Here is a 27,782-nt window from a genome sequence, read left to right as displayed (position 1 = left end):
AGTTTAAATCGTTTTAATGTTATTTATTTATTTACTTCTGAGGCGGGGTCTTAATATGCAGACCTGGCTGACTTGGCCTCAATTACAAAGATCCTCCTCTGCCTCTGTTTCTGCTTCCTGAGTGCTGGGAATAAAGATCCCAGCACTACATGTGCTTAATGTTCAATTTTAACCCTGCCTGCACTAGCATGTTAGTTAGGTATCTTTTGTGACCTTTAGAGCTACGCTGAAAACCATGCCATCTCTACAGAGTATGAATAAAAAGCCTACAGAGAACAGTGTGGCTCCCTCTCAATGATTCATTCTGAGACAGCAGATGGAGGAAAAATAGTCTATTTTGGTCCACAGAAAAGCCTGGCAATGAACAACTTCCGTGAATAAAAAAGGTATCAGCGCTCATAAGTTAATGCATTATGATCGGCAACTAACACAGAGATAAAAGAAAGTTTTATACCATTTCCCCTTTCCTGTTTTCTCCCTACATTAGAGTTCTCTTCTGTCTCCTTCTTGCCCCTTTATCTCCACTGAAGTCTTAGTGTCTAGTCTATCATTCAAGGACCCAGTTTCCAGTGAAAGCTCTAAGCAGACAGACAGCAGGAAGAGTAAAAAGGATGGGTCTCATTCCCAGCATTGCAAAACAGAGAAACACCATTCTGTAAAGGTTTTCTCTAAAAAATTCAGTATTCTAAAAAATACAGTATATTCCTACCACGTAGATTTTACCCACAAAGATAAATCAATATAAAACCAAACAAATCTGTGAATGAGTTTTCTAATAAACTTCAAAATTGAGGCACTCCTTTTATGCAACCCATAAATGATTATGAGATGCATTACCAGTTTCATATAACTCAAGAAAGAAAAACATAGCCCCGTAAGGTATGACACATACTCTGAGCTTAGGCAGGAGGACTGCAACTTCAAGGTTAGCCTGAGACATAGAGAGACCCTGCTTCTAAAGAAACAAAAGCAAACAAAACTGCAGCACCCATTGATCTTAAAACAAACCAGTCTCTTCCAGCTGCCTGACAATGCATTCTGGTGTTGGGAGAACTCTCACGCTCATCACAAAATAAGATGAATGAAACGAGCATTTGAAAAACAAACATCATTACTATTTTCCTGTATTCTACATAACAGATTCAACATAAAATAGAAATATGTAGAACTTTAACATGCTCTGAATATAGTGTTGAAAGAAAAAAATAACTGACTTCTAACATTTCTAGGCCAACCTATAACCAAGTCTCATTTCTTTATAACAATAACTTAAAAATTGACTTCGTTATGACAATTTTAGTATTTATTAAAGCTAAAATCTCTCATTAAAATTATTTAAAAATAGTATAGTCTGCCTATAAAATTCATACAACCAAGGCAAATTCAATCTACAAAATTATATTTAAGAATATAATGAAAAATATAAGAATTTATTCTAAGAATTCTAAATAATGCTGTTTTAAACCTGATGGGGGCAAGTATGAACCCTCAGATACTTCCTACCTTAACTTCAGAATGCTGTACTAAAGCCAGTTATCTTGATCTTTAGTTCTATTCAGTCCCGGTACAAAGACAATTGTACTTTAATATCAAGATAGGCACCCACACCCCGACAGCAGCTTACAGCCACAGCTCAGCCTCTGCTGCAAACAGCTTCCCCTAGCACTGCCAGTGTAAACACTCCAGCTACTCAATGTCAAATGTAATCTGGTAAGCAACTAAAGTAGCTCATTCTTGAAATAAAACCTCATAATCACTGAATCAAGGAAAAAATGTTGTTTTTCAAAATTTAAAGCCCCCCCCCTATAAAAATCTACCTGAAAACATTTTTACAGTTAAAAAAAATCACCATGCAATGTGAAAATTGAAGTGCATTTTTCTAAGTGTCCATCACCGACCTAACACACCTGGAGCAGTAAAGAGTGAACTTGGCGCACTGTTCATCATCCTACCTCTCAGGCTCTTCATAGCCGTGTATTAACTTTGGCATACAGATAAGGGAAAAGGAAAGTTAAGACTTTTAACAAGAGGTGGGTGCCAGAATCCCTCTGGGGGGCAGTTCATCAAAACACAGAGCTTCTCAGTGTCTGACAATCTACACCTGCTTCAGAAAGGGAACTGGTCACTAAAGAAGGGCAGGAAGTGCAGGAGATCTGAAGTTGAACTGGGTGTGGTGGACAGTCCTACAGCCAGACCCAAGAGGCTAAGATGGGAGAAAGGTATTCAAGGACAGTTAGCACACAGTGAGAAACTGGGGACGGACATACATATGCGCATGCGCACACACCCACACACGCACCCACACACCCCATCCACAAAAGTTTATGGGTCGGGCATGGTGGCATTAGAGGCGTGGGCCACCAAGAGTATCTCTCCATGAGTTCAAGGCCAACCTGGTCTACAGTAGTGAGTTTGAGGACAGTCTAGGTTATGAGACCCTGTCTCAAAAACAAAAACAAAACTAAATGAAAAAGCTGAGAATTGAAAATCTAATACAGATTCCCATTTTGCTAGTAGTTTGACTAATTAGTCAACCTCTGAAATATCCTACTTGTCTTTAGTATTAACGTAGGATATGTATTCAAAATATTATAGTTAAGATTTTAAAGAATTATATAAAATACTCTAAATTATAAAAGACTACATGAGATTTGCTTTATTAGTAGGAAGTACCTTATGGACTTCTTCAAAAACCAAAGTCAATTAGCATCCTATCCCTTCTCTTACTCATCCTAATATTCCAGTTGTTCAAAGAAATCCCTGTTGACTAGGAATGCCTTAGGCACTTCTGCCCTAGCCATCTTGACACACCCGTGACTATGGCCGGACCAGCACAGCAGCATGCAGACAGTGCTGCCCAGTGCTGCATATGCTGTGCCTTCCTTCCCACAGGCATACAAACCAGCACATTATTACATTCTTTTGGACATACTTATACTTTATGTTAATCTTACACAATAACAATTGCCATCTACATTTATACATGAGCAAAAAGGCTGGAGGAAGTTAAGTAAGTTAACCGAAGTATTAAATTAGTTGTGTTCTAGAACCAAAACTTTTGGTTGGCTAAATTAAATAGGTTTTTACCTACTTCATAAATTGTGTTATAATGAAAAAATAACTTCATTTTTAAAAGCTTTCACATTAAAGTAGCGTAAGTACTGATGTAAATGAGCAATGTTAGACAACCATAAGATTGTGAAATTCTCAAGCTGGAGAGGACCACATTTTTAGAGAATGTATTCTTTTTTGGTTGAGTTCTGTTAAAACTCTGTATGCTAGTGCCCTGAGGCCAGAGGCGCTGGATCCAACAGAGAGGGAGTAGCCGGCCGCTGCCTCATAAGGTACTAGGAATTGGACTAGGGTCTTCTCAGAGAGCAGCACGCACACTGTTAACCACGGAACCATCTCCCACCAGCCTCTGGGGAAGCTATTAACACTGGTCACACTTCATCTTCAGAAGTTAATAATACATTATAAAGGTGGTGGTATGAAGTCGCTCGCGCTCCACTGCTTCAAGAGCTTAAAGCAATCCTGGCCAACATGTTTTATTATAAAAGAAATAGTATTATCTGTGCTATCTACACTGGCCACATACCAACTAGAATGAGCTCTTGAATTTTCAACTTGTGGTAAAATATCAAACCTCAAAATACATAATAGCTAATGAACATACATTTAAAAGGTAATTAGAAACTTCTGTAAATTGTTGTTTCAGTTACAGATTCTCAAGCTCTTTAACTGTGCATTGTCCAAAGAGAGTACTTACAATTCAAGCAGCCAACTATGCAAAATTAAAATATTTAGCAGGTCCAAGCACATATCCATACAGTTATTGTGGATCAAGACAACATGAAGAAAAGCAGACAGCCAAAAGTCAAAGCCAAAACAAAACCAAGGCCGAGTGTGAGGCAGCCAGGACTCCATGCACAGTCTAAATCACCACAGTTAACTTTCCGACAAGCACCAAACAGGAGGCTCATCTTTCCAGCCAATACGATGCCGAGCACTATCACAGATCAGGCGTTTTACCTGAAGATTTACTTTTTCTTGAACCCTCAATGATAGCAGAAGAAAACAAAAGCAGCTGAAATGTGAAATAATCCCTAGAAAATCAATAATTAAAAAAAACCACAATATTAGTAAAAGCAATTATTCAAATAATGAAAAGTGGGGCTCTTTTATTAATATTTTCAGATATCTCTTAATTAGGTTAACAAGAGTCAATACTAAGACTTGACATTTCAGATCCATGAGTTGTTTTACTCAAATACTGTAATGCAGTTTATAAATGATATTTAACAATGTGAGGCTGATTTCTAAGTTAAATATATCAATAAAAGTATGGTATCAACCTTTACTAGTGTGCCTCAAACTAGAAACCTTGGTGAATATTGGTCCTATCCTGTTCAGTCACGTTCTGGCTGACCTGGAATTATTAGTTTCTTTGCCTTGATGCAAGCAAAGTCAGCAGGCGTATGCTTTCCTTTGTGTAAGTATAACTAAGAATCAATGATATTAACCATGCAGCTACCCTTCAACTGCACTGTTACAATCTAAAAATGAGATGCTTCTTGGCTTTTGAGTGATGGCTCACGTCTAAAATCCTGAGCAGGCGGGACTAGAGGCCAGCTAGGGCTATAGTAATGCAGTACACATGTCTCAAAAGCAAACAAGAATATTTAAGGGCAGAATTTTTAGTAATTTAAAAATTACATGCCTGGAAATTCACACTTGACATCTCCTCTAAGAAGATGTGACAAAGTAAAGTGGACTTGGCTCTGGAATGGGAAAGCTGGAACAAAAGGGATGAAAGGATGGTTTACAATCACACTCCCATTCCCAAGGAGACCTAAAAGCAAACTCAAAACACAGTACTGAAAAGGTAAGTTCCTTATAGGCTGCAAGGAGCCACACCAGACACCTAAGGAATTAGCATTCTTACTAATTACTCCCCAGTCTTCCAAACTTTCAAGCTATGCCCCTTTTCTTTCACACAAAAAGAAAACAAACAAAATCATAATTATTTGCTATACTCTAATCAAATATTGCCCTAAATGGCACTCTATTTGTAAAAACAAACTGTTGAATATGAAAAAAAAAGAGCTGGGTGGTGGTGGCACATGCCTTTAATTCCAGCACTTGAGAGGCAGAGGCAGGAAAATCTCTGTGAGTTCGAGACCAGTCTCGTCTACAAGAGCTAGTCCCAGGACAGGCTCCAAAGCTACAGAAAAACCCTGTCTAAAACAAAAACAAAAACAAAAAAGAACAAATTATGTTCTTTAAATTATATTTAACTATGAGTCAGGTTCATTTGCTTTGAATCACTTACTACAAAGGGGGGAAATCAGTTACTGAAAAAACAAAAATCTATTATTATTTTACATGATTTTCAAGTTTATTATTGTGTACTTTAAAATTAGAATAATGCAGGAAGCTATAATGTAGGCTCAAAATGGCAATAAATTTGAATACAGAAACAAAAACCCAATCTCAAACTCATAAAAAAAAACCTACCGTGGATATAGTTTAGACAGTTCCAAGTTTGATTCCCAACCTTCAGTTTATTTAGGAGCACATGGGTGGCAGCTACCTCATAAAGCTGTGCCTAGACATGACTAATACTTGACTATCTAGTACTGCATCTGGCATGGGACAAGTTATTCCAAGATGATTAATGGTCTATACCATTACTAATACACACACACACACACACACACACACACACACACACACACCAAAACCATTTTAGACAACCTTAACTGTGTGAATTCTCAAGCAGGAGAGGATCATATATTTAGGAAAAATATTCTTTTGTTAAATGCAACTTTTAAAAACTTCCAGGACAGGCTCCAAAACCACAGCGAAACCCTGTCTCAAAAAACCAAAAACAAACAAACAAAAAAAAAAAAACAAAAAAAAAACTATGTGTATATGTGTGTACCTGTACATGTAGAAATGCCACAATGGAAGAGAAAGCAAACCCAGAAAAGAACTCTAATCCCTCTAGAACTACAATGGACCATCATTGTCAGGATCGGTCATTATCAGAGATGCAAAAGAACATACAACCTTGACTGAGCAGGACTACAAGGCATATACCATATGAAAGCTCATTATTATGTACAGAATGGCCATAAAGTAAATGCAGAAAGAACATGTTTGCATAAACATGAATGGGGATATAGATTAGCAGTAGAGAATATTCATGAGACCCCAAGTTTTATGCTCCACACTGCAAAAACAAAACAAACAAATAAAAAAACAAAACAGACACACACCTAAATACCCTCTCTGCTGGAATGAGTGTAAGAAATTAAAGCACTTCTGGAAAGAACTGGGGCTTGCTAAGGTGAGAGGGGACTTTTCATAGGGTATTTTCTGTCTCTGTATTGTAACCATGCAATCATACCTATTCAAAAAGAAAAGTTAATTTTAAAAAGGAGCAAAAACAAAGATGGCAGGCAAAAGCAATCAAAGAAACCATATTTGGAAGGCCATTCTCCCTGGGTCTGGTTTCTGTGCCCTTGGGGCATCTCTTCAAGGACACCTATCTCCACAGCAGTTCCAGTTCCAGAGCTAAGGGAAGGCGTAAGAGGCACAGCTTCTTTTAACTCCTCTTCATTAAAGCTGCTCACTGATGTGGGACTCAGGGCTTCAAGACAGACAAAAGGATTTGCTGGCTGTTGTTATTTCATGAGTAACAAAATCCTTTGATTCTGACCCAAAATCAGAGATTTATATGTTACCACCTGGAGTTCACGCAACTACGGCAGGCTAACCAGGCTAACCAGGTATGGCAAGGTAAAGAAGGTAAACAAAGCATTTACAGATTGAGAAGTGTAAATTCAAATAATACCAGATGACTGGGAAGAGCACTTGCTTGGTATGCACAAACTGCGTTGTGATCCACAGTGCTGCAAAATCATCACTGCCATCAAATGATGACATTAAAACAGAATATGGTCAAAGTCTTATATGAGACAGAGTAAAATATAGCATTAGGGACCGGAGAGATGGCTCAGCAGTTGAGAACACTTGTTCTTGAAGATGACCTGGATTCAGTTCCCAGTGCCCATACGACGGCTCATCACCATTCAGTTCTAGCTCCAAAGAATATGATGCCTTCTTCTGACCTCCATGGGCACCAGGCATGCACGTGGTACACATAAATATGCAGGCAAAACACTAATACATAATAAACCAAAAATATAACATAAAAGATCCAAACACAGTTGTGTGTAATTGGCAATCTCAACAGTTCAGGAGGTGGATTTGAGGCAGAGGGCATTCAACTCCAGGTGAATTCAAGTCCAGCTTTAGCTGCATGAGACCTATCTTTAAAAAGTTCTAATACAGAAAGGAATACTCAAGCTGCATAATATTTGTGCAAATAATTTAACTATGAAATATGTATTTAAAAAGGCTAGTGGCTCAGAAGGCAAAGTACTCAGTGTACAAGCATAAGGACCCGAGTTTAGCTTCCCAACGCCAATGTAAAAGCAGGGCCTTGTGGCATGCATCTGTAACCCCAGAGTCGGAGAGGCAGAGACAGCAGACCCCTGAAGCTCTCTAGTCAGCTAGTCTAGATGAACTACTGAGTTACATTAAGACCCTGTCTTGAAGGATAAGATGGAAAGCAAGTAATAGAGGAGAACATCAACTTTGGCCTCTATACATATGCATACCTATGCAGAAACACCTGTGCGCGCGCACACACACACACACACAAACACATGACCAGAAAAATTTTCTATTAGGTTATTACCATCAACAGACTGAAGAGACTTTAAATCCAAGAAAAATTGGTAAAACCAGTTACAGTGGGGGATTTATTAAAATTTCTAAATCTATCAGACTTATGTAGATCAGACAATGCTTTCTTTGGAAGGCCATTGAATATGTCCATAATATAACCAACTCAATTTATGTATTAATAAGCTGCTGAAGTAGCTACGTGTGGTGGCACATGTCTTTAATCACTACCAAGACAAAGACAGGCCGATCTGAATCTGAGCCCCGCCTGGTCTACATAGCAAATACCAAGTCAATCAGGGACACCCAGGGCTATACAGTGAGAATCTATCTCAAACAAACAAACAACAGCAAAACAAAATGGCAGAAGATCTTTTCACTCCATAGAAAACATACTTCACTGATGTTCTAGTTGCTTCTGTGTAATACACTCTGACTGAGAGAAACTTGGGATAAAGTGTTTATTTGGATTATACTTTCGGGTCACAATCCATCATTGAGGCAAGTCAAGGAAGGAACTTAAAATCAAGTAAGAAATAAAGTACAGACCAAAAAAGGAATATAATCATTACTGGCTTGGTCACAGACTCATGTTTAGCTACTTTTTAAAAAATTTGTGTGTGTGTGTATATTTTTGTGTGTGTATATATTTGTGTGTGTGTATGTCTATGGACCATGTGTGTCCTGGTACCCGAGGAAGTCAGAAGAGGGTGCTGGATCCCCCTGGAACTGGAGTTGCAGTGGGTTGTGAGTTGCTGTATGGGTGCTGGGAAACAAAGCTGGGTTCTCTGCAAGAGCAGTTAAACACACTCTCAATAGCTAGCCCCTCAGTTAGCTTTCAATCTAGCCCAGGCTGATGGCATCACCCACAGCTGAGAAACGCCCCAGAGACAAGGATCCAGACCAATCTCATCAAGGTAACTCTTCAATGAGGTCCCTTTGTCCAGGTGACTTTAAGTTTGTGTCAAGTTGGCAACTAAAACTATGACAGCTTATAATCATTATTTACAGAAAGCAATGCTCTACTTTCACAAATAATCAATGAATTTCAAAAATAGAAAGGTATGGACAGTGCTTTGTAACATCAAAATCAAAATCACTTCTAGTAATTTCTACCAAAATTACCTTTAAAATCAGTAAAAGAAATAAAGCATATTAAATTGGTAAAGCTATTAAAAAGTTATTCTTAAAATGTTTATTATTATAATATAGAGAATGAAAAAATAAGCTATTTAGTGCTTAGCATTAATAAAATTTAGCTTTATTTAAAACTATTATCATCTTTGAAAATACCATTTAAATATTTTAGCTTGCCTAAACTACCAAAACATATATTATGATGAAAAAATACAACTGTGAGAAAATATCATGTGAAATGTAATACCAATGAAATATAAAATTTAGAGAAAAATATTATTACTTATCATGTTGAGTAGCTGAAGAAGTGTCTCATCATATAGACAGGCTGTCCCACAGTCCTCCTTCTCCTGCCACCTACTTCCTGGGTGCTATCATTACATAACTGCTCCACCACACTTAGGTATAGAAAAGGATTATTTTCAAACAAAATTCCCAGAATGCACTGAGGAAGTGATAACTAGACCAGACTGATGACCCTGTCAGTTGTCTCATGGCTGATGAATCTGCAGCACTTCCTGAATTACAGACTTCAGTGCAAACGACCATTCTCTGAGTCATAATCTTTGCCTGTATGTAACCTCAGTAGTAATGTTATTAAATATATAGGTTCAAAGGTAAAAACCCAGCAATATCAGAAACTAATTCAACTCAATTAGACCATTAGAAAAAAAACTATCAACACAATCTAACAACAAACAAAAAAGAAAAAGCTCAGAATCTCAGCACTTGGGGAGGCCAAGACAAGAAGTTTATAAGTAAGTTTGAGGCCAGCCTGGGTTAAAGATTCTGTTTCGAAAACAAACCTAAATAAATTTAATAAATAGCTGCTTTTTGTTTTAAAAGAGAAGAAAATGGCATACCCATTACTGAAGCTCAAAGCAATCGCTCATTCAGCAGGTTAACACTAAGCGAGAAAAGGCAGCATGCCCCAGTGTCAAGGTTATCCTAAGTAAGCTTACAAGCAATTCAGGAAGAGGAAGATGCAGAACACTTGGGAACAACTCATATTCAGGTGACACATGCTCACAAAATCAAGACCCAATGAAGCCAGTATTAGATCTGGTTCTGAATGTCGACTGGCTGAGTGCCAGTTCCCACGCTGTCGTGCTATGTAGGTGAGAAGGGAGTCAACACACATACACTTTTCAAGAACCACTGTTCCATCTTCTCTTGCACTCTCTGCTTTCTGGCCACCAAGAAAGAGGAATACATTTCCTCTGTTACACACGCCTATCTCACCAGGGCCAAAGCAATGGAACCAAAGAACGTGACCTGAAAGCAGGGGTCAAAAATCAACCATCTTAGCTGCCTGTCTGAATATTTCTGGCAAAGTCACTGAAAAGCTAACCACAAAACCAACTACAGTTAGCATGGAAAACCGTCACTCTTAACCCCAACAGCAGGAATAAACCTTGACACTAAGAACACTGATTCTCCGAACCCAATCAAATGCAGACAGACCGGGTTCCTTAATAGAAACATGTAGTGTCTCTGTGGGATGAATCTCAAGCTCTGAGTCATCAGCTTACATTCAGATGTCTGGAACTCACCCTCTCTAAGAGTTCCTCTATAAATAGAGTAGTCTGAAAGTAAGACCGACAATTCTAACTGAATTTTTATAGGTAGTTAACAGAAACTTCACAAATAAATTTCAAATTTTCAGATCGAGCTACTTCTGGAAGTCTGCACAAGATACAAGATACTAAGTATTTCCCATTGAACGAGAGTTCTTGTTTAAGCACTAACATGATTTAGAGGCCCAATCTAGTTGAGTTGGTGTCAACATTTAGGAATTCAAACACAAAACTATAAAGAGTCATGTGACCAAAAAGACTTCAGAGCCTCTGTGTCACCTAGTCTAAACTTTGTGATAACAGATAACATAACAGATGCTATGTTTAATACTCAGGCATTAAAAAGGTCACCTCCAATCAGATTCAACGTGGTAAGTGATATTCTGGGGCTCTTCCTTTAACACAATTATGATTCCCCAAGCCCAAATAATGTGGGATTTCCTTCTGTATACTGTGATTACCATTTATGAACAAAGAAACTGCTTTGGACTTATAGCAGGGCAGAACTTAGGTAGGCAGGGAAAACTAAACTGAATGTTGGAAGAAAGAAAGGTGGAGTCAGAGAGAAGCCATGTAGCCTGCCAGAGAAAGACACTGGAAACTTTAGCTGATAAGCCACAGCCACGTGGCAATACACACACACATAGATTACTAGAAATGGGTTAAATTAATATGTACTAGTTAGCCAATAAGAAGCTAGAGCTAACAGGCCAAGCAGTGATTTAATCAATATAGTTTCCATGTGGTTATTTTGGTTCTGGGCAGACAGGATGAATAAGTGGCCTCCTCCTACACCCAAGACAGAGAAGAACTTACCAAGGTGCCTCTTTTCTGTAAGCCCTAGATCACGATGTACAGCCAAAGATCCCTTCTTCATTCACCTCTGTGTCATCACAGCCCTCAGACTATTTTTAAAATTGAAAACTACATAAATTTATGAAATATTTGCTTCTTGCTGTAAATTTTTATTGAAAGACCCAGGCCTAGTTATTTTTCAGAATGGCTTTATCACTAGCAGAGCAGTGTGTGTGTGTGTGTGTGTGTGTTGTTGTTGTTGTTGTCGTCAATAACTACTAATGAGTACTGTAAGCATTAGGAACAAACAACACTTGAGGAGAAGCCTGCTGTTTTTTAAAAACACTGCTAACACACGTTTCAAGGGGTTTTGTCATCCCCGCCCCCGGTTAAAACTCTACAGGAAGATTTAGAGTTCTCACTAAGGCCAGAGTCACTCTGACTCATTCATTATAACAACCTAGAGTAAACCTGTTCCTTATAATACTAAACACTCTGCTCAGGAGACCCCACACCACAAGAAGACAAGGCCTTGGTAAGAGCCCTAATACGCTTCTTGATTGCTGCAGCTATAAGCCTCTCTCCATTCTGCATCTTCAGGCTGTGCTCACTGGCTTAGCACACACCAAGACAAGAGCCACTGTATTTAGTTAGACTTTGAGACAGCCTAGTAGACAAGCTTAATAACCTAAACACATTAAACCCGGAAATAAAAAGCTGCCAAATATTTTTGCAGTGTTCTGGATATTAAAAAATTAAATTACAGAATACTATGATCATGTGCAAATTTATTATGGTTTTTAATTCAATGAAATGTAGTTGCAATTTTTAAAAGCCAGGGGTTAACATTAAAGGGCAGTTATTTTATGAATATATATCATAAACATCATTATGAAGTATAATGGCAGAACAATGAAGCAAGTACAGAAACAAAATTATCACTTTTAGCCTCAAATTCTGAACTTGAATGAGAATTTTAAGTAACTGAATTTCAACTAGATTATGTACAGACAATTTCATAAGGCAAAAGGTTATGACATAACCAATACATTTGCTATTAAAAGTAATTGCTAGGAGCTATTTCCACTGATATACCGGTTAATGAATGAAATGCTTGTCACCACTGTTGATACTAAGGCTAGAGACGCTACCTTCCTAAACCACTTGACAAAGTTATCACAATAATATATTCATCTCATTAACTCTTTGAGAGGCCTTAAGCTCCACCTGTCTTATTTACTGGATCATAGCACTTAGCACAGTATCTTATATATAAGGACCCAAAAGATGGTTGATAAACTTAGTCTGCCAACAGATTTTGCCAATTACTAGTATTCTCACCATTCACTTCATATCTAAGTCTCAAATGTCTTTTCTTCTTTTCTTAGTGTCATTTAGGTATGCACGAAGTTCCTCTACCTATTTCTTTGCATCAAGAGACAGAGTCTTACTACATAAATAGCCCAGGGTGGCATCAGTCTTGGCTATGCTAAAGTTATTTATAGGCAAACACCACAAAATCCAACTGAAGTTTGTTTTTCTATTAGCTAGAATGATTTGATTTTTAATTCCTGAATTTGTTCTATGATGACACTGAAGACTGTATTACTAGGGTTGGGAGAGAAAACCCTGGTTCAACATACCATACCTAAAGCAACTGCCAATTAGCGCAAGAATGAAATTTCTCCGTGGGTTCAAAGAGGCAGATAATGGTGACATTAAAGTTCCGGTCTCCACTTCCTACATTTGTTTTCTTCTATTAGTTGTCTATCTACTGTATTTATGAATGAACTTTATCCCTTCTGTTAACAATGTATCATTAATTACAGATTTGTTTAAGAATGACTTATGTGTATAGGTGCTTTACCTGTATGTATGCCTGTGTACCATATGTGTGCAGTGACTACAGAGGCCAGAAGAGGGTGTTAGGGCCCCTGGATCTGGAGTTCTAGAGTTGTGAGCTACCACGTGGGTGCTGGGAAATGTTCTTGACCACTGAGAAATCTCTCCAGTCCTTCACTTATTATATATTCTTAAACACAACTTTTTAGTGAACACTACTTTTTCTTTAGGCTTACTAAAACTTTTAGTCAGCACCACAGTTCTCAAGTGCAATGCAGCAATCTTCTGGAGTAGAGAAGTGAGGGAGGCCTGGCCGTCCTTTTCACTGAAACAAAGCCAGCGCTACTTTTATGGTAGCATCATCTGTCTTTTTCATTCCCATTCTCTCCTCTGTTACAGTGGAATTTTCCAGGATATACTGATCACACACGGGGGGGGGGGGGGGGGGGGAATCCAACCTAACTGTAGAAGAAATCATTCTCTGTCATTAAGCCAGGTAATACGAGTTTTTTTAAAACAAACAAACAAACAAAAAAAACCAAAAAAACAAAAAACAATGCCACTCCTGTCATTAAATGTCTTGGAAATTTATTATTTTCACTTATTAATAGATATAAACTAATTAACCTATTTTTAAAACACATACAAAGTTATCTTCAGATGAGAATTTGAGTCCTTCCCAGTCACTTAAATTTTGCTTCAAACATGAAATTCACATTATTTATGGCAATACTAATTACAATATTATTTTAAGGCACAGACTTACCATTATAGGTTATTCTTGGCTTTGTTAAACACATCACAAGATGCAAATCCATTTCATCTGAGGGTACAAATTTTGAGCATACCGGGCACTTAAACCCTAAAACATAAAAGAAACTCAGGTTATTTAACTATTCTGAATATCAAACTATAGTTTTTAAGTCATGGAAGACTAAAAACATTTAAAACTTCACTATTAAGACTTAAATAATACATTATAGTACTAATTACAATTCAATTTTGGGGAAAAAGATTTGAGACTAGAAATCAATATGACTTAAACCAATGTATGAAGATCATTCCATTATCTTAAAAATCAAGTCAAATGAGAAGAGGGAGCCCCATCATAAACCCCTTATCTAGTCCTATTACTATTATTCTCATTTCTGATTTTTCAAAAATACACACTTTCTCTAGGTTGTTTCATGTTAGAATAGCTTCCTATACTGATCATCTTTGTGAAAATTATCTTTACCAATTTGATAACATTCTTTATAGCTATACAGTACCAGTGATGACTGGAATGAGACTGTTCCCCAAGAGCTTATGTTTGAATGTGTGGTCCCCAGTTGGTACAACTGTTTGGGAAGGATTAGTAGGTGTAGCCTTATTGAGAATGTGTGACGCTAAGGGTGGCTTTAAGGTTTCAAAAGTCCATGCCATTCCTAGCCAGCTCTCTGCCTTGAGGCCGTCGCCTTGGCATGTAAGGTCTTGCCTACTGCTGCAGTGCTATGCCTGCCTACTGCTGTCAGGTTCCCCACCATGGTCAATGGACTCATTCAAACAGTAAGCCCTAACAAACTCTTTCTTCTATATGTTGCCCTGTGTCATGGTGTCACTTCACATCAATAGAAAAGTAATTATGACAATCCCTTAGCACTATTCTCTCCAATCCACTATATTAAACACACACTGATAAAGAACGTAAAAGCTTTGAGAACAGCAAAGCAAGTCTATCATCTAAGACTCCTGAGGCCTGCATTACGAGTTGCACACTTGGAGATGGCTTGTGTTGACACCTCAAGAGTTCCTATGTTCAAAGCTTCATCACCAACTTGTTGGAATTGCAAACCTTTCAAATGAGGCTCCAGTATGTGGTTGTTAGGTCACATGCTCCAAAAAATGAAAAGCAGCTCTTATGGGATTCCCCAACACTAAGTTGCTATGCAAGTCTCAGCCTGAGCATTTAATGGCTCCCTGGTTTCTTGTCTGACAAAGTAATCCCTTACCTCCATAACCTCATCTTCATCCCACACCTGCCACTGTGGTGCCAACCACCATGAGGCCTTTGTCAGTGCCAAAGTGATACCAGTACCAAGTCCATAAGCCTCCAGAAATGTGAGCTAAAGCAACATTATGAGATCGGTTGTGCTTGGACACTTCATTACAATAATGAAGAACTGACTGAAATGGCCTTTCTGCCACACCGTACTAAGTCCTGATGCAAATTAAAAATAGCAACAAACCAAGAGAGGCACTTGCAGTCAATTTTGATACTTAAATGCTAGATTCTTCCATGTAATATTCAATGTGGACTAATATTTGCCCGAAGTGCTCTACTGAAATCAAACTAGCACACTAATGGGAGAATGTTACCTACCTCACTTACAAAGACACAGTCTGGAATATTCAAGGGGGCTCAGATGTAAGCTGAATTGAGAAGACAGAAACCAGGGCAAGTAGAAGAAAGGAGGTCTCTGGTCATGGAGCAGATGTGTAGACAGAAGTAGCAGCACTCTGGGAGATGAGCAACCAGTGAGGAAAGGGACCTTCTACACCTACTTCTAGGATGTACCAGTTCTTAAAGAACAGTTTTCTCTCAACTGTGAGAGCAAAATCACAGGCAACCTGACAAGTCAGACTAGAATCATAGCTCCTACGAAACTAATATAAAGACAGCAGGAAAGAGTTCCCTTACTATTTATTCAAAATTCTGTTTCCCTAAGTCAAACAGTCTGAAAAAAAAAAAAAAAAACTAAAAAAGCTTTATTTATTGGAGTTGGAGAGACAGATGGCTCAGCAGTTAAGAGCACTGGTTGAACTTGTTTCTTTCCACTTCTCAAAATTCCCTAAACTGAGAGTGAATAAAACTTCAAAAAGGAGAAATGAACTTGATATAAGTCAGCAGCAAGAGTAAGAACGTCCACGAGCGAGCTGACAAGATTGCTAAGGCAGTGTCTTCAGTGCTATGAAGGCAGCAAAGTCTCACTTCCTAATCCTCAAAGGCCAAGATGGAGGACAAGGATGTCCCATGACTTTCCTAATAGTAATTCATGAGGCTAAACTTTATTGCCACAAGCTTTCAGGGTTCAAGGCATGCAGCACCAAGCAACATCTGAAAACCTGAGGTTTCTGAGTCACTTCTACGCCAGAAAGAGCTCCTTGGAGCAACAGTGCCTCACATCCGGGTACGGAGCACAGCCAGCGAGCCCAGAACACTGTCTGTTCTGCACTTTTCAAGTGTTTAGAAACCAATACTATAACACGGTGGGGTGGGGGTGGGGTTACTATGGAGAAAGAACTCAAATATTCCTACTAGGCTGTGGGTGACAGAGTGAGCCTCCCCTGCCAACCTAGTCCCCTGTTCAGAGGGCATCTTAGCTGAAGAAATGCTCACATCAGACTGGCCTGCTCCTCACTGGCTGGAATAAGGAAGGCAGCTGAGCAAGCCCAGGTGCAGCATTCCTCTGAGGTTTCTACTTCAAGCTCCTACTTTTGAGATTCTGCTGAGTTTCCTTCGACAACGAACTGTAGTCTGTGAGCTGAGACAAACCCTGTACTCCCCAACTGCCTTTGGCCGCAGGCTTGTCACAGCGACAGCAAACTAGGACAGTGGAAAAAAGAAGAGAACAGGGATAAAGAAAAGTCTAGCACTGAAAAAGAACCCTCTGTCCACAGGCTTTACCTATATACACCTATTGAGAAAACCCAAACACCAAGCGTTCTTGTCTATTATAAGCCCTACTTTACATATAAAACAGTCAATCAGGGTTTTTAAGGGACCTTTCTATTAGGTAAGATGCAACAAAAGAAAGAAAAAAAAACCTTATCATAGAGAAATACACCAGAAACAAGTTCAAAAGAATGCAGACAAACAATATTTGCATTATCTATCAAAAGCAAATGGGCAGTATCTTTACCATACAAAGAACTCTTAAAAATCAATGAATAAAGCTAAACACTGCAGTTTTTAAAATGGGCAAAATTTCTAAACAGCACCAAGCACTCCTTGGTGTGATATACAGAGGACAAGATACACCTATGTATATTCCTGTCAAATATAATTAGGATATAATCATGAGGAATTTAGGAAAAAGCCTTTAACATTCAAGAGACCTCAAAATAATACAAATGTTAATCCAGAAATCAGAAGGAAACCAACAGTTCAAATCCTGACCCCTGCACTAAACACGTGGGTTGTTACAAGTTACTTTGACTTCCATCTTATTATGTTAAAGATCCCCCCAGGAGGGCCAATTTGTTCTTAATTATCCAGTGATAATTCAAAATAGCACTGCATCCATGAAACAAGAATGAGAGGCTAGAAAACAGTGAGAGAGAAATGGAAGAAAGGAATTAGGGCTGCCGAGATGACTCAGCAGGTTAAGGTAAAAGTCTATGGAGAGAACAGAATCCATGGAGCTGTCCTTGGACACCTACAAACACCATGGCATATGTGACTTGAATACATATCTCACACACACACACACACACCTAAAAAAATACAGAAATTAAAAATTCACATAGAATTATGGGCTCTTGACTTACGTCGTCAATTAATAATAATTAATATTTACTATGTATGAGAAAATTATCTAGATACTTTGAATATATCAATTTACCCCTGCACACTTTGAATTTAGTCTTAATATCTTAAAGATAAAAGCAGATGAGCTAAGAACATGGCTATAGCTAGAAACTGGCCACAAAAGTACTCCAACAGTCCTCCTGGCTCCACAACTTTGCGCAGCCTTTTCAGACTCCCAGGAAGTAGGACCAAGATTCAAGAAAGGCAGATAATAAGATCAGCTCAGGTGCTCTATTATGTAATTAAACAGAGCCGCAGAAATAAGGAAAGAGGAAATCCAACGTATTTTCCCAAACTGTAGCTAATCAGTATTCAGAATGAAAAACTGTAAAAATAAATGAAGACAGGTAGCCATGTCAAAGTACATTACTGTGAAATTAAAAAGCAAGAGACTTTTTAAAAAATTAAAATATTCAAGAAGAAAAAAAGACAGTCAAACTAAAATCTCTAAAATCCAGGCCTTCTTCGTTTATAGTTTTTCAGAATCTGAATGGCATTAGTCTTTTCAACAAAGCTGGAAGCCAACGTAACTCCAAAGTTCCAAAATGGCGCTTTACTGAAGCCACACCTAAATTAGCATCCATGCTTCCACTGGGTCGAACACAGTTTCTGTGTTCTGGAGAACAGTGTTCTTGTTACTCATGTTAACAGTATCTCAATAGAAAAGGCAGCCAAGCCCTTGCCTCCTGAGACTATTTTCGAGACGGTCCCAGAGCATGCACTCCACTAAAGGCAGGAGCAGAGACCACTTGAGAAGAGAAGGAAGTCTTTGATGAAGAGAGGGAGGTCTAGAAATTATTAGCTGAAATATAGGGTGGGAGTAATTTCAGAACTCTTAGAAAGAAAAAAATGAGATTCAAGAAATATGTATCTTCAAATATTCAAAGACAAGTAAGTGCTGGTTACCTATGCACATATGTACCCCACTCCCAGAGCCCCCTCCATCTTCTCCTATAATCAGCCCCGCATGAAGAGTGTCACCAAAAGCTCAGTAAGTTGTTGTCTTTCTACAGCAATCTTTCTTAAAACATTGCTTCTCCACCAGAAATTAATCAAGTTTCCCTTTGTATTTTTCCTGGACTTCAACAGTTTCTGTATCACAGCAGAGCAAGGAGAGTATTATTTATCTTATTAGCTTAGTAGCCTAATAAAAATTTTGAAGCCCAAAAATATTTGTACGTGGGTACAAATACTGGTTGTACTACAAACTATGATGATAAAATGTAATACCAAATACACACTGGATTGAAGAGACTACAGGAAGTGCCCAAAGCACAGTAAGGTGTTCAGCGAGCAGTGGCTGTGCTTCTTTTCAATATTCAAGGCATTCCCTAAATATAAAACCCACACTCCTATGAAGAAAGGTGGCATACTTGCTATATCAATTAAAGTGCATATACAAGAAAACTGTGAACATTATACAGGTACCTAGTGCTTGTCCACGGTCGATGATAAGATAAAAGGATTCTTTTTTCTCAATGGTCTAACCATACTTTTACTTAGAATGTGTACTTTATTTTCTCCTAGAAACCAACCAATCATTAGTAAAAGAGAACAAAATGCTCAACCTCAGCCTAAATTTGGTATCAGCAGGAGAAAGTAATGGTGAGATTTTTCCCTACCCCAAAACAAAAATGATGCAAAAATCACCCTTACCATCAGTCAGAACCTATTGCAGAAATGACAGAGAAGTACCCAGGCCCTGTTTTTTACTATTTGAGCTGTCAGAAGTCAACCCCAGGGCCTCCAGCTAAATAAATCAAAATAATTTGAAATTTATGCCCTGGCAATGCTAAAGCATGCATGGGGAGCCCATATGTGGGGGTTCTGTTGAACTTGTCCATATATTGGGTTTCATTGTCTAAGTTGATGAGGACAATTGACCAGATCTCATTACAGATGGTTGTGAGCCACCATGTGGTTGATGGGAATTGAACTCAGGACCTTTGGAAGGGCAGGCCACTGAGCCATAAGCAGAGCACTTTATCAGAGATGGAAAGCCCAAGTCTCTAGTCCTTACTATGTGAGCTTTTTACATATCAATGCATTATTCTACAGCAGCAGTAAACTACCTGAATTCAATCTAGTTAACTATGGGAAGTCCTGCTCACCAAGACAGTGGAAGAGAAGCTTTCCTGCCCATACCAGACTCCAGGCAGTAGGGAAAGAAAAGTAGCCAGGTCCAGCCTTAGTCTGTTTGTGTGGATGGCACTGATGTAGACTTGCGGGTTCTTGTGTTTTAACCTTTATAATACTTTAGTTGGCTAATAATTTCTAGAAGGTACCGATAGATAGGCTTAAGCTTCTCTAAGTACGTATGGACTGAATAGAAAAACAGTGGAACAAATTAATGACAGACAAATGTGTTTACAAGACTTTTTACAAAGTAATCTCTATTTGTTATGCCGGATCTCCAAATATGGCAGTTGTTCTCTCCTATCTTCAATAATGGAGCAAGAAATAATAAAAGGAGCCTAGAAACCTACTTGGTTCAATTGCTCACTTAAAGACAATACAGGTCCAACTGGAAAGAAATCCAAAGTGGCAGAAATCAGCTCAGCTTCCGGCTTGATGCATCTTGGCTCCTGGTGTGCACGATCATTACTGCACACAGATGCCATCTGTCTCTGTATGCAGCTTTTCATACTATTTCCCATTATTATCGTAATACAAATTTAGTGAAACAATTTTATATATTTTTCTCCAAGAAAACGCTATGACACCTCTGTGGTTTTGCTCAAGTAAATTTGCTTTGCTTCTTGTATTTGTTAAAAACCTATTTCTATGTCTTCAAGGTTAGATCAAATTTTGCCATGTGATCTTTCAAAAGCTTAAAACCCAAAAGCTCTCTGTTGGCCTACATAGTCATTCTATATATCATCACTACTTCTATGTAAATCTTATCTCTCAAGTCTGACACCATCTGTGAGGCAGAAATTATATATCCATACTCTCTCTTTCTCTGTCTCTCTGTCTCTCTCTCTCTCCCTCCCTCCCTACTTCCTCTTCCACCTAAATCCATAGACAACACTGAAACCCTAAATCCAGTTGGTTTGCGTTCCACAAAGGTAAGAGCAGCACAATTAGAGGACAAAGAACTCTAATTATTGCCAATCATAACTGCAAGCAGTTAAACCCTAAACCTCATGATTTTCCAAATGTATCTAAAAGGAGTAATTGTTTCAAACATTCCAGTAAGAAAAATGAATCAATTCCTGCAAGCAAACAAGTTTTATGGCGAGTAATATGTGATGCAGAGCCAAAGTTTTTGCTTTTGATTTTCGAGACAGGGTTTCTCTGTAGCTTTGGAGCCTGTCCTGGAACTAGCTTTTGTAGACCAGTCTGGCCTTGAACTCACAGAGATCCACCTATCTCTGCCTCCCAAGTGTTGGGACTTAAAGGGTGCACCACCACCTCCTGGCTAATTTTTTTTTTAAGGTTTATTTATTTATTATGTATAGTGTTCTGTCTGCATGTATGCCTGCAGACCAGAAGAGGGCACCAGATCTCATTACAGATGGTTGTGAGCCACCATGAGGTTGCTGGGAATTGAACTCGGGACCTCTGGAAGAGCAGCCAGAACTCTTAACCTCTGAAAGTTTCGAAGTCTAACTTGAAAAGACAACTGTCTCAGGTGCTAGTGAGATCTATTCAGTAATAGGCACATTTAGGATTGTGTGATAAGAAAACATTCTCCCCAAAATATAAGCTAGATAACTTACAAAGCCAGGACAAGATGCAGATCACCTATCTTCTTTCTGAACTACCACAGTTCTAACAGGTATAAGTTAAGCTACCAGGAAAAGGATGCTCAAGAGGTCAAAGGAGAAAACAGCAAGCGAAATCTCCAGCTCTTCTGTAAGGAAGCAAAGTATATCTAACAGAATGAAAGTGGTAGTCTGGTGAAAGAAAGAGCCAACTCCACAATGTAGCAAAATACACTGCAAAACAAGGTCACTTGTTACATTTTAACCTTGTTCAGCAAGTGCTATGCCTGTCTAAAGATCAGATTCTCTAATGAATCACCCAAAGCAGTCCTGGAGGAGTATGCATAACTCATGTCAACAGATAAGACTGCATCAAGGGATTCTTAGAAAACTTATTTCATGTGGGTCCAAGTTTTAAGCCCATTCATGAAAGTCAATGTTTTCTATTGTCTGCCTGTGTGTGACAATTCTTTGTTCATTCTTTGTCAGGCAGTGTTTATAAAAACATTACTTTTGAGGATAATGGAAACATGAAATGAATAAAGCAAAGTTTAGGTGAAGTATTTTGCTTAGTCCAAGTCATTAATACTACTTTTGGCACACAGTAAGCATTCAAAATCTAAGAGAAAGAATGGCTGGTTGTTTAGACTTGAGAATACTGAAAGAATTTCTAAAGGTCTTCCCATCACTTTTTAAAATAAGTTTTCCACCGTTTTCTGTACAGCTTAAAACAAAAACAAAAATCAAAATCCAGAGATTCCTTCTTCATGAGAACAAAGCAGTGACAGGAACACACATTCTGGGGCTATAACTGCTCATCAGACTACTGCCTGCCCAGGAGAAGCTGCTGGCCTGAAATCACTTACTGGCTCAAGGTTACAGAACAGAAATGGAAGTGGTAACTCTAATCTTTTATAGATGAGAAGACAGTGAGGTAAGAACTCTAACTGGAAGTCAGGAAACTAGTCAGCACTAGGGTGAGAAACAGTGTGTTGGGTAGTTTTATGCCATCTGAAGAGGGAACCTCAATTAAGACAATGCCTCAGTAAGATCTAGCTGTAGGCAAGCCTGTAGGGAATTTTCTTATTTTCTTAATTAGTAATTGATGGGGAGAGTCCAGTCCATTGAGGGTGGTGCTATCCCTGGGTTTGTGTTCCTGGGTTCCACAAAAAAAAAAAAAAAAAAAAAAAAAAAAAAACAAAGCTGAACAAACCAATCTGCATCAGTCCCTGCCTCTAGTGTCCTTTCCTTCTTGAGTTCCAGTCCTCACTGACTTTGACGATAAACTGTTATAGGTGGCTACGAGTGAAATAAACCCTTTGGTCACGGTGTTTCATCACAGCAATAGCAACTCTAACTAAGACAAACAGGATGCTCTTATACTTTCCAGCCCACTTATCTCCTCTAGACCTCTCTCTCTGGCATCAGTTAACAAACTCAACCAATAATTTACAATACTTTATAGAGAAGCAGGCTACTGTCGTCGCAGGGGTCTATTTTACAGCTGTCTTCAAAAAGGTGATATTCCTTGGAGAGTGGTAAAACTCAAAACACAATGGCTGAGATTAAGAGTACACATTAAGTACCACAAGTAAAAAAAAAAATCCATAGTGGGATCAAATTCTAGGCATTTCCACAAATGTACTTCATGTATTTGAAAAACATTAAGGATCAAGGAAGATTAAATATTTGAGAGTCAGTAATTCCTCCTGTAAAACAAGAACATTTTACGGCCATTGTTCAAGTCATAAAATACAAGCACAATAGATGCTTCAACTCTTACATCTGACACAGTTACAATCTTAGATAAGACTGCAGAGACATCTGCCCCTTTCTTATTTACAGTTAACATTATTTTAACAAGCAATTCTCTTTCACTTTCCTCAACCTCACTTCAGCTGTTTCTCAGCCTGTATTGTGACTTTTTCATTGTTGAAATATTCATACTCATGCTCCCCCAAACTCGTGTGTGTGTGTGTGTGTGTGTGCTCGTGTGCACTTGTGTGTAAGTCTATAAATCTGGAAGTTGGAATGATCATAACCTTTGTGGTCCAGACGCTTTCCCCGTCGTTGTACTCTGTGTAGAGGAAAACTGATGCTGAAGAGCACAGGCTTAGAAAAGCAGAGCACTTCCCTAGGAAAGTGAACCAAGGACAAGATTTCCTCTTGAAGTCTGTGCATGAATTAACCTATCTTACAGAAGAATTTCAGTAAAATATGACTGCGCTCATCACAGAGTTGCAAAAGGGAACAGAAGGAAAAGAGGGGGCAGAATGGTTGAAAAGTCAAAGATCGGGACAGTCCAGCTCCCATGGAAATCAGATCAAACCCAGACAGCTTTTTTTTTTTTTTTTTTTTTTTTTTTTTTTTTGAGAAAGGACACCAGTAAGGGAACAAAAGACCAACGCTTTAACTATAGTAAAGCCTGATACAGTACACTTGAGTGGTTTCTACCTAGGGAGCCTCAAAATGGCCCCACATCACTAGTGATGAAGGGCAGTGAAGCAGGGACAGATGATCATTGAGTGCTTACACCCACTGCAAAGTTTCATGATCTGGAAACTTGGTCCTCAGCCTGGTTGTGTCTGAAAAACTCCCCTAACCATCATATCCCTTTCAACTATCTGTTGTCTTGCCATCTTTTGATTATCCAAAAAAAAAAAAAAAAAAAAAAACTGCTGAAGATTTGGCTGAAATTATCCCAAATCGTAAGTGTCTTAAAATATAAACAAACAAACAAAAAAAAAACCCTCTAGGGCTGGAGAGATGGCTCAGCGGTTAAGAGCATTGCCTGCTCTTCCAAAGGTCCTGAGTTCAATTCCCAGCAACCACATGGTGGCTCACAACCATCTGTAATGAGGTCTGGTGCCCTCTTCTGGTCTGCAGGCATACATGCAGACAGAATAATGTATACATAATAAATAAATTAATTAATTAAAAAAAACCCTCTACTCCTTTTAATGTAGTGTGACAAGTTAATAAATTCTGTAGACTTAAAATTTATCAAGAACCATGGATGCAATTATAGTCATATTTAAACCAACCAATCAAATGCCCTTAAGACCTCAGATATAAATATTAAGTAATTCTAACTGAGAAGACAATGATTTTAAGCATGTCTTGTTTCCCAGCGTCACAAAACTCTGCAAAAGCAGGGGGTTCATTATGAGTGAATCACAAACTAGCCCTCTCTCCACAATGCCTTTCCAGCCTGCCCAAACTGCAAGAGAATGTAGAGCTCACATCAACAAAGGCAGCTCTGGACAGCTAACTGTCATTTTAAATGCCATGCACTGTTCATCATGCATTTCCACCACCACCCCAAAGAGATTTTAACATGCTGTCCAAAATCAAGACACAACCTGAATCAAAAGCAGCAAAATATGGACAATTTACATTTCTAACAAGTAGGAAGAAGACAAGAGGGTAGATACAGCAGAACTGCACAGAGAAATTCCAAGCTTATACTTTTTTAATGTTAAATGTCAACTAGTTGTCTGGTGGCCAGTAGCTGACAGCGTCTGCGCAAGCTTATCCATAGTGTGTATTGAATGATTTCATGGACTACTCACCTACAGGAACTTGAGGTCTTGAGAAAGCAACACAATGAGGCAAACATTCTTCTAATGTTTGCAGTATGAATCCTCCTCAGCTCATCATAAAAATATAGCTGTTTTTATCAAAATGAGAACAACACAGGAAATCTCTACAGTATATTTTTAGGTTTACTACCCTCTATCAGAGATTCCAACTTCACTTCCTAACAAGGCTGTACATAAGTCTGACAAAACCTGTTAGCTTCTCTCCCATGGAGCCTGACCTCTGGAAGCCACTACTGGTTAGTAATGTGTTAATTGTCTTCCTAGAGACACTGCTCTTCTGAGACTGTACCCTGCACTGCTGGCTGGTGGTTCCTTGTTTGTATACAGTTTTGCCTCTTGGGTTCCCAAACTCAAACAGAGGAATAAAATATAGCATTATGATAACCGTAAGGACATGTGACCCTTAGGGATGAATGGGATTAGCATCTCAGTCTCCTTACTCTCTCTTGTAAGGGAAATGCACTTGGAGTAACAACTTGTTTTGTACAGCGATGATGTCAAGGATAACTTTACATTTGTAAAAAGTAAAAAGCATCAGAATAACATGACATATTAAAACTATACGACATTCACATTTCAATACATACCGGTAGTTTTACTCTTTATTTATTTTCTGGTCCTCACTTATCATAGAAAGGAGATAGCCTAAAACATTTGTTATGTGGCATTCTCATGCAAGTCTGTATCCTTATAGAAATCATTAGCTGTTCAGAATATCTGTTTCCAAAGGGGGAACTAAGAAAATCTTTTCAAAAAAGATTTATGACATGAATGTAAGTTATCAGAGAATGTAACCCGAAGGTTGCCCAGGCTCAGGCAGAGTTGTGGACCAGGGTGCATAACAGTCAGACCTGTGACACATGTGTTTCTCTCATGGCCATGGTCTATGCTCAAGCACCTCTCCACTGTAAGAGATTTGACCTCTAAGCATGTCAAATTTAACCACTTCTCTCAATAGCCACCAACACTCTAAATTTAGCCATAATTATCTTATGTGCATTGGTATTCTGCCTGCATGTATGTCTATGTGAGGGTATCAGACCCTTTGAAACTGAAGGTACAGATAGTTGTGAGCTGCCATGTGGGTGCTAGGAATTGAACCCAAATCCTCTGAAGAGCAACCAGTGCTCTTAACTGCTAAGCCATCTCTTCAGCCCAACACATTTACATTTTAAACATACATTATATACTATGATAGTCAACTTCCTAACCAACATGGCTTAGTATCTAATTCAATCACTGTAATTTCAAGAAAGTCACTAAGTACCAATCTGAACTGCTTAATAACATATTACTTAATTTTTGCCTAACTATTATAAAAGTCTTCTCCCCGCCTCCCTGACTCTCTCTTAAATCCAATGCCCAACATCATGCAGAAATAAGCCCCTAACTACTGGCTGCCTGGGTTCTCTAGACATTGACACTACGAACAACTGAAAAGCAAGCCAGCAGCAGATTTGAGGGGCATCTGTCTGGGCTTTCCAGGCAATACTTCTCAGAACTGGGTAGCATTTAGTTCTCTACTGTACTCATTAACAGAAGAAAAAAAATCCCATGTTGAGTTTTAGCAAGTAAGTGATAAGCTACAGAAGATCTGAAATACTCTCCTATTCTTAAAACAATCGTGGGGGGGGGCAAAATAAGAATATAATTCCTTTATACAAGGTTACAAAGTTAATTACCTTATTTAAGTAATTATTTCAAGAAGCTTAGATTTCTCACTGTGTTGGAGAAACAGACAATATTCAGTTTGATCATATGACTAACTGAATTTATTACAGGTAAGAATTTTTGAAATAATATTAAGTCAAAACCTCCAGCTCTAAATACCCAAACAGCAGAAACTGTGGAATTATTTTGGAATTTTTATACATGTTAGAATGTTCTTATGCTAATTCAAGGTTACCCCCCCCCAAAGAAAAAGCCCCTGAGAAGGGGGTAAGAGAGATGGCTCAGCAATTAAGAGCATTGACTGTTCTTCCAGAGGTCCTGAGTTCAATTCCCAGCACCCACATGGTGGCTCACAGCCATCTATAATAAGCTCTGATGCCCTCTCCTGGCCTGCAGGTGAATATGCAGAGCACTCATACATAAAATATGAAATTTAAAAAACTTTAAAAAGTGCCCATTTGTATGTAAGACATTGTCTTTACATCATGAAAATGGCTCGTTATTTTAGATAATCATGTTTGAGTATACAGGGGTGAAATGACATCATACCATAAAACTGGCTTCAAATAATTCCAAGAATAAGCAATGAAGCAAATGTAAGGAAATGTAATGAACCGCAGGCTGTGTCAATGACACGAAGCTATTTGTCCAGTATACTCCTTATACTTCCGCGTATGCTGGAAAGCTTTTCTAGCAACATTTCGAGAAAATCCTCAGTAAATCTAAGTCAGGTCTTTCAGTAAATCTGAAAAACCAAAATTCAATTGTAGTTAAAAACGAACTCAGAAACCATTCAAATTTTATGTACAAAATTCAAAGCTTAAAATTAGTTTCTATTACAGACTGCAGAGTTACAGAGGCCCAACTAGCCCCAGTGCTAAGTAAAACTGGATACAATCTCCATGGAAAATTAAATTTCCAATCTGTAATAATGGCAAGCTACAAGTGCACACAGCTGTGGCTCAGAGACACCAGTTCTAACCAGTTCTAGGTAGGTATCCCAGGGCGGCAGTTTCCCACGTTGTACTGTGTAAAGGTTCATTTTGAGAGTCTGGTCTCCTGGACCCTATCCCCAGAGATTCTGACTGAAGGTGGGGGGGGGGGGAATAAATCTGCATTCCTAAAA

At 38.5% G+C, this 27,782-nt stretch overlaps 1 protein-coding gene across 1 annotated transcript in view; it reads right to left on the bottom strand.

Moving 5' to 3' along the window:
- Window positions 1-27,782, bottom strand: part of Znrf2 (zinc and ring finger 2) — a 74,182-nt gene that overhangs the window by 13,851 nt on the left and 32,549 nt on the right. Inside the window, exon 2 of the mRNA XM_050155470.1 lies at window positions 13,873-13,968. Within this exon, the coding sequence (XP_050011427.1) occupies window positions 13,873-13,968 (96 nt within the window). The remainder of the gene's footprint in view (window positions 1-13,872; window positions 13,969-27,782) is intronic.

The sequence above is a fragment of the Alexandromys fortis genome, unplaced genomic scaffold, assembly GCF_014885135.2.
Source record: "Alexandromys fortis isolate MF-2015 unplaced genomic scaffold, M_Fortis_MF-2015_v1.1 scaffold_93, whole genome shotgun sequence".
Lineage (NCBI taxonomy): Eukaryota > Metazoa > Chordata > Mammalia > Rodentia > Cricetidae > Alexandromys > Alexandromys fortis.
This window is presented reverse-complemented; position numbering and strand designations above follow the sequence as displayed.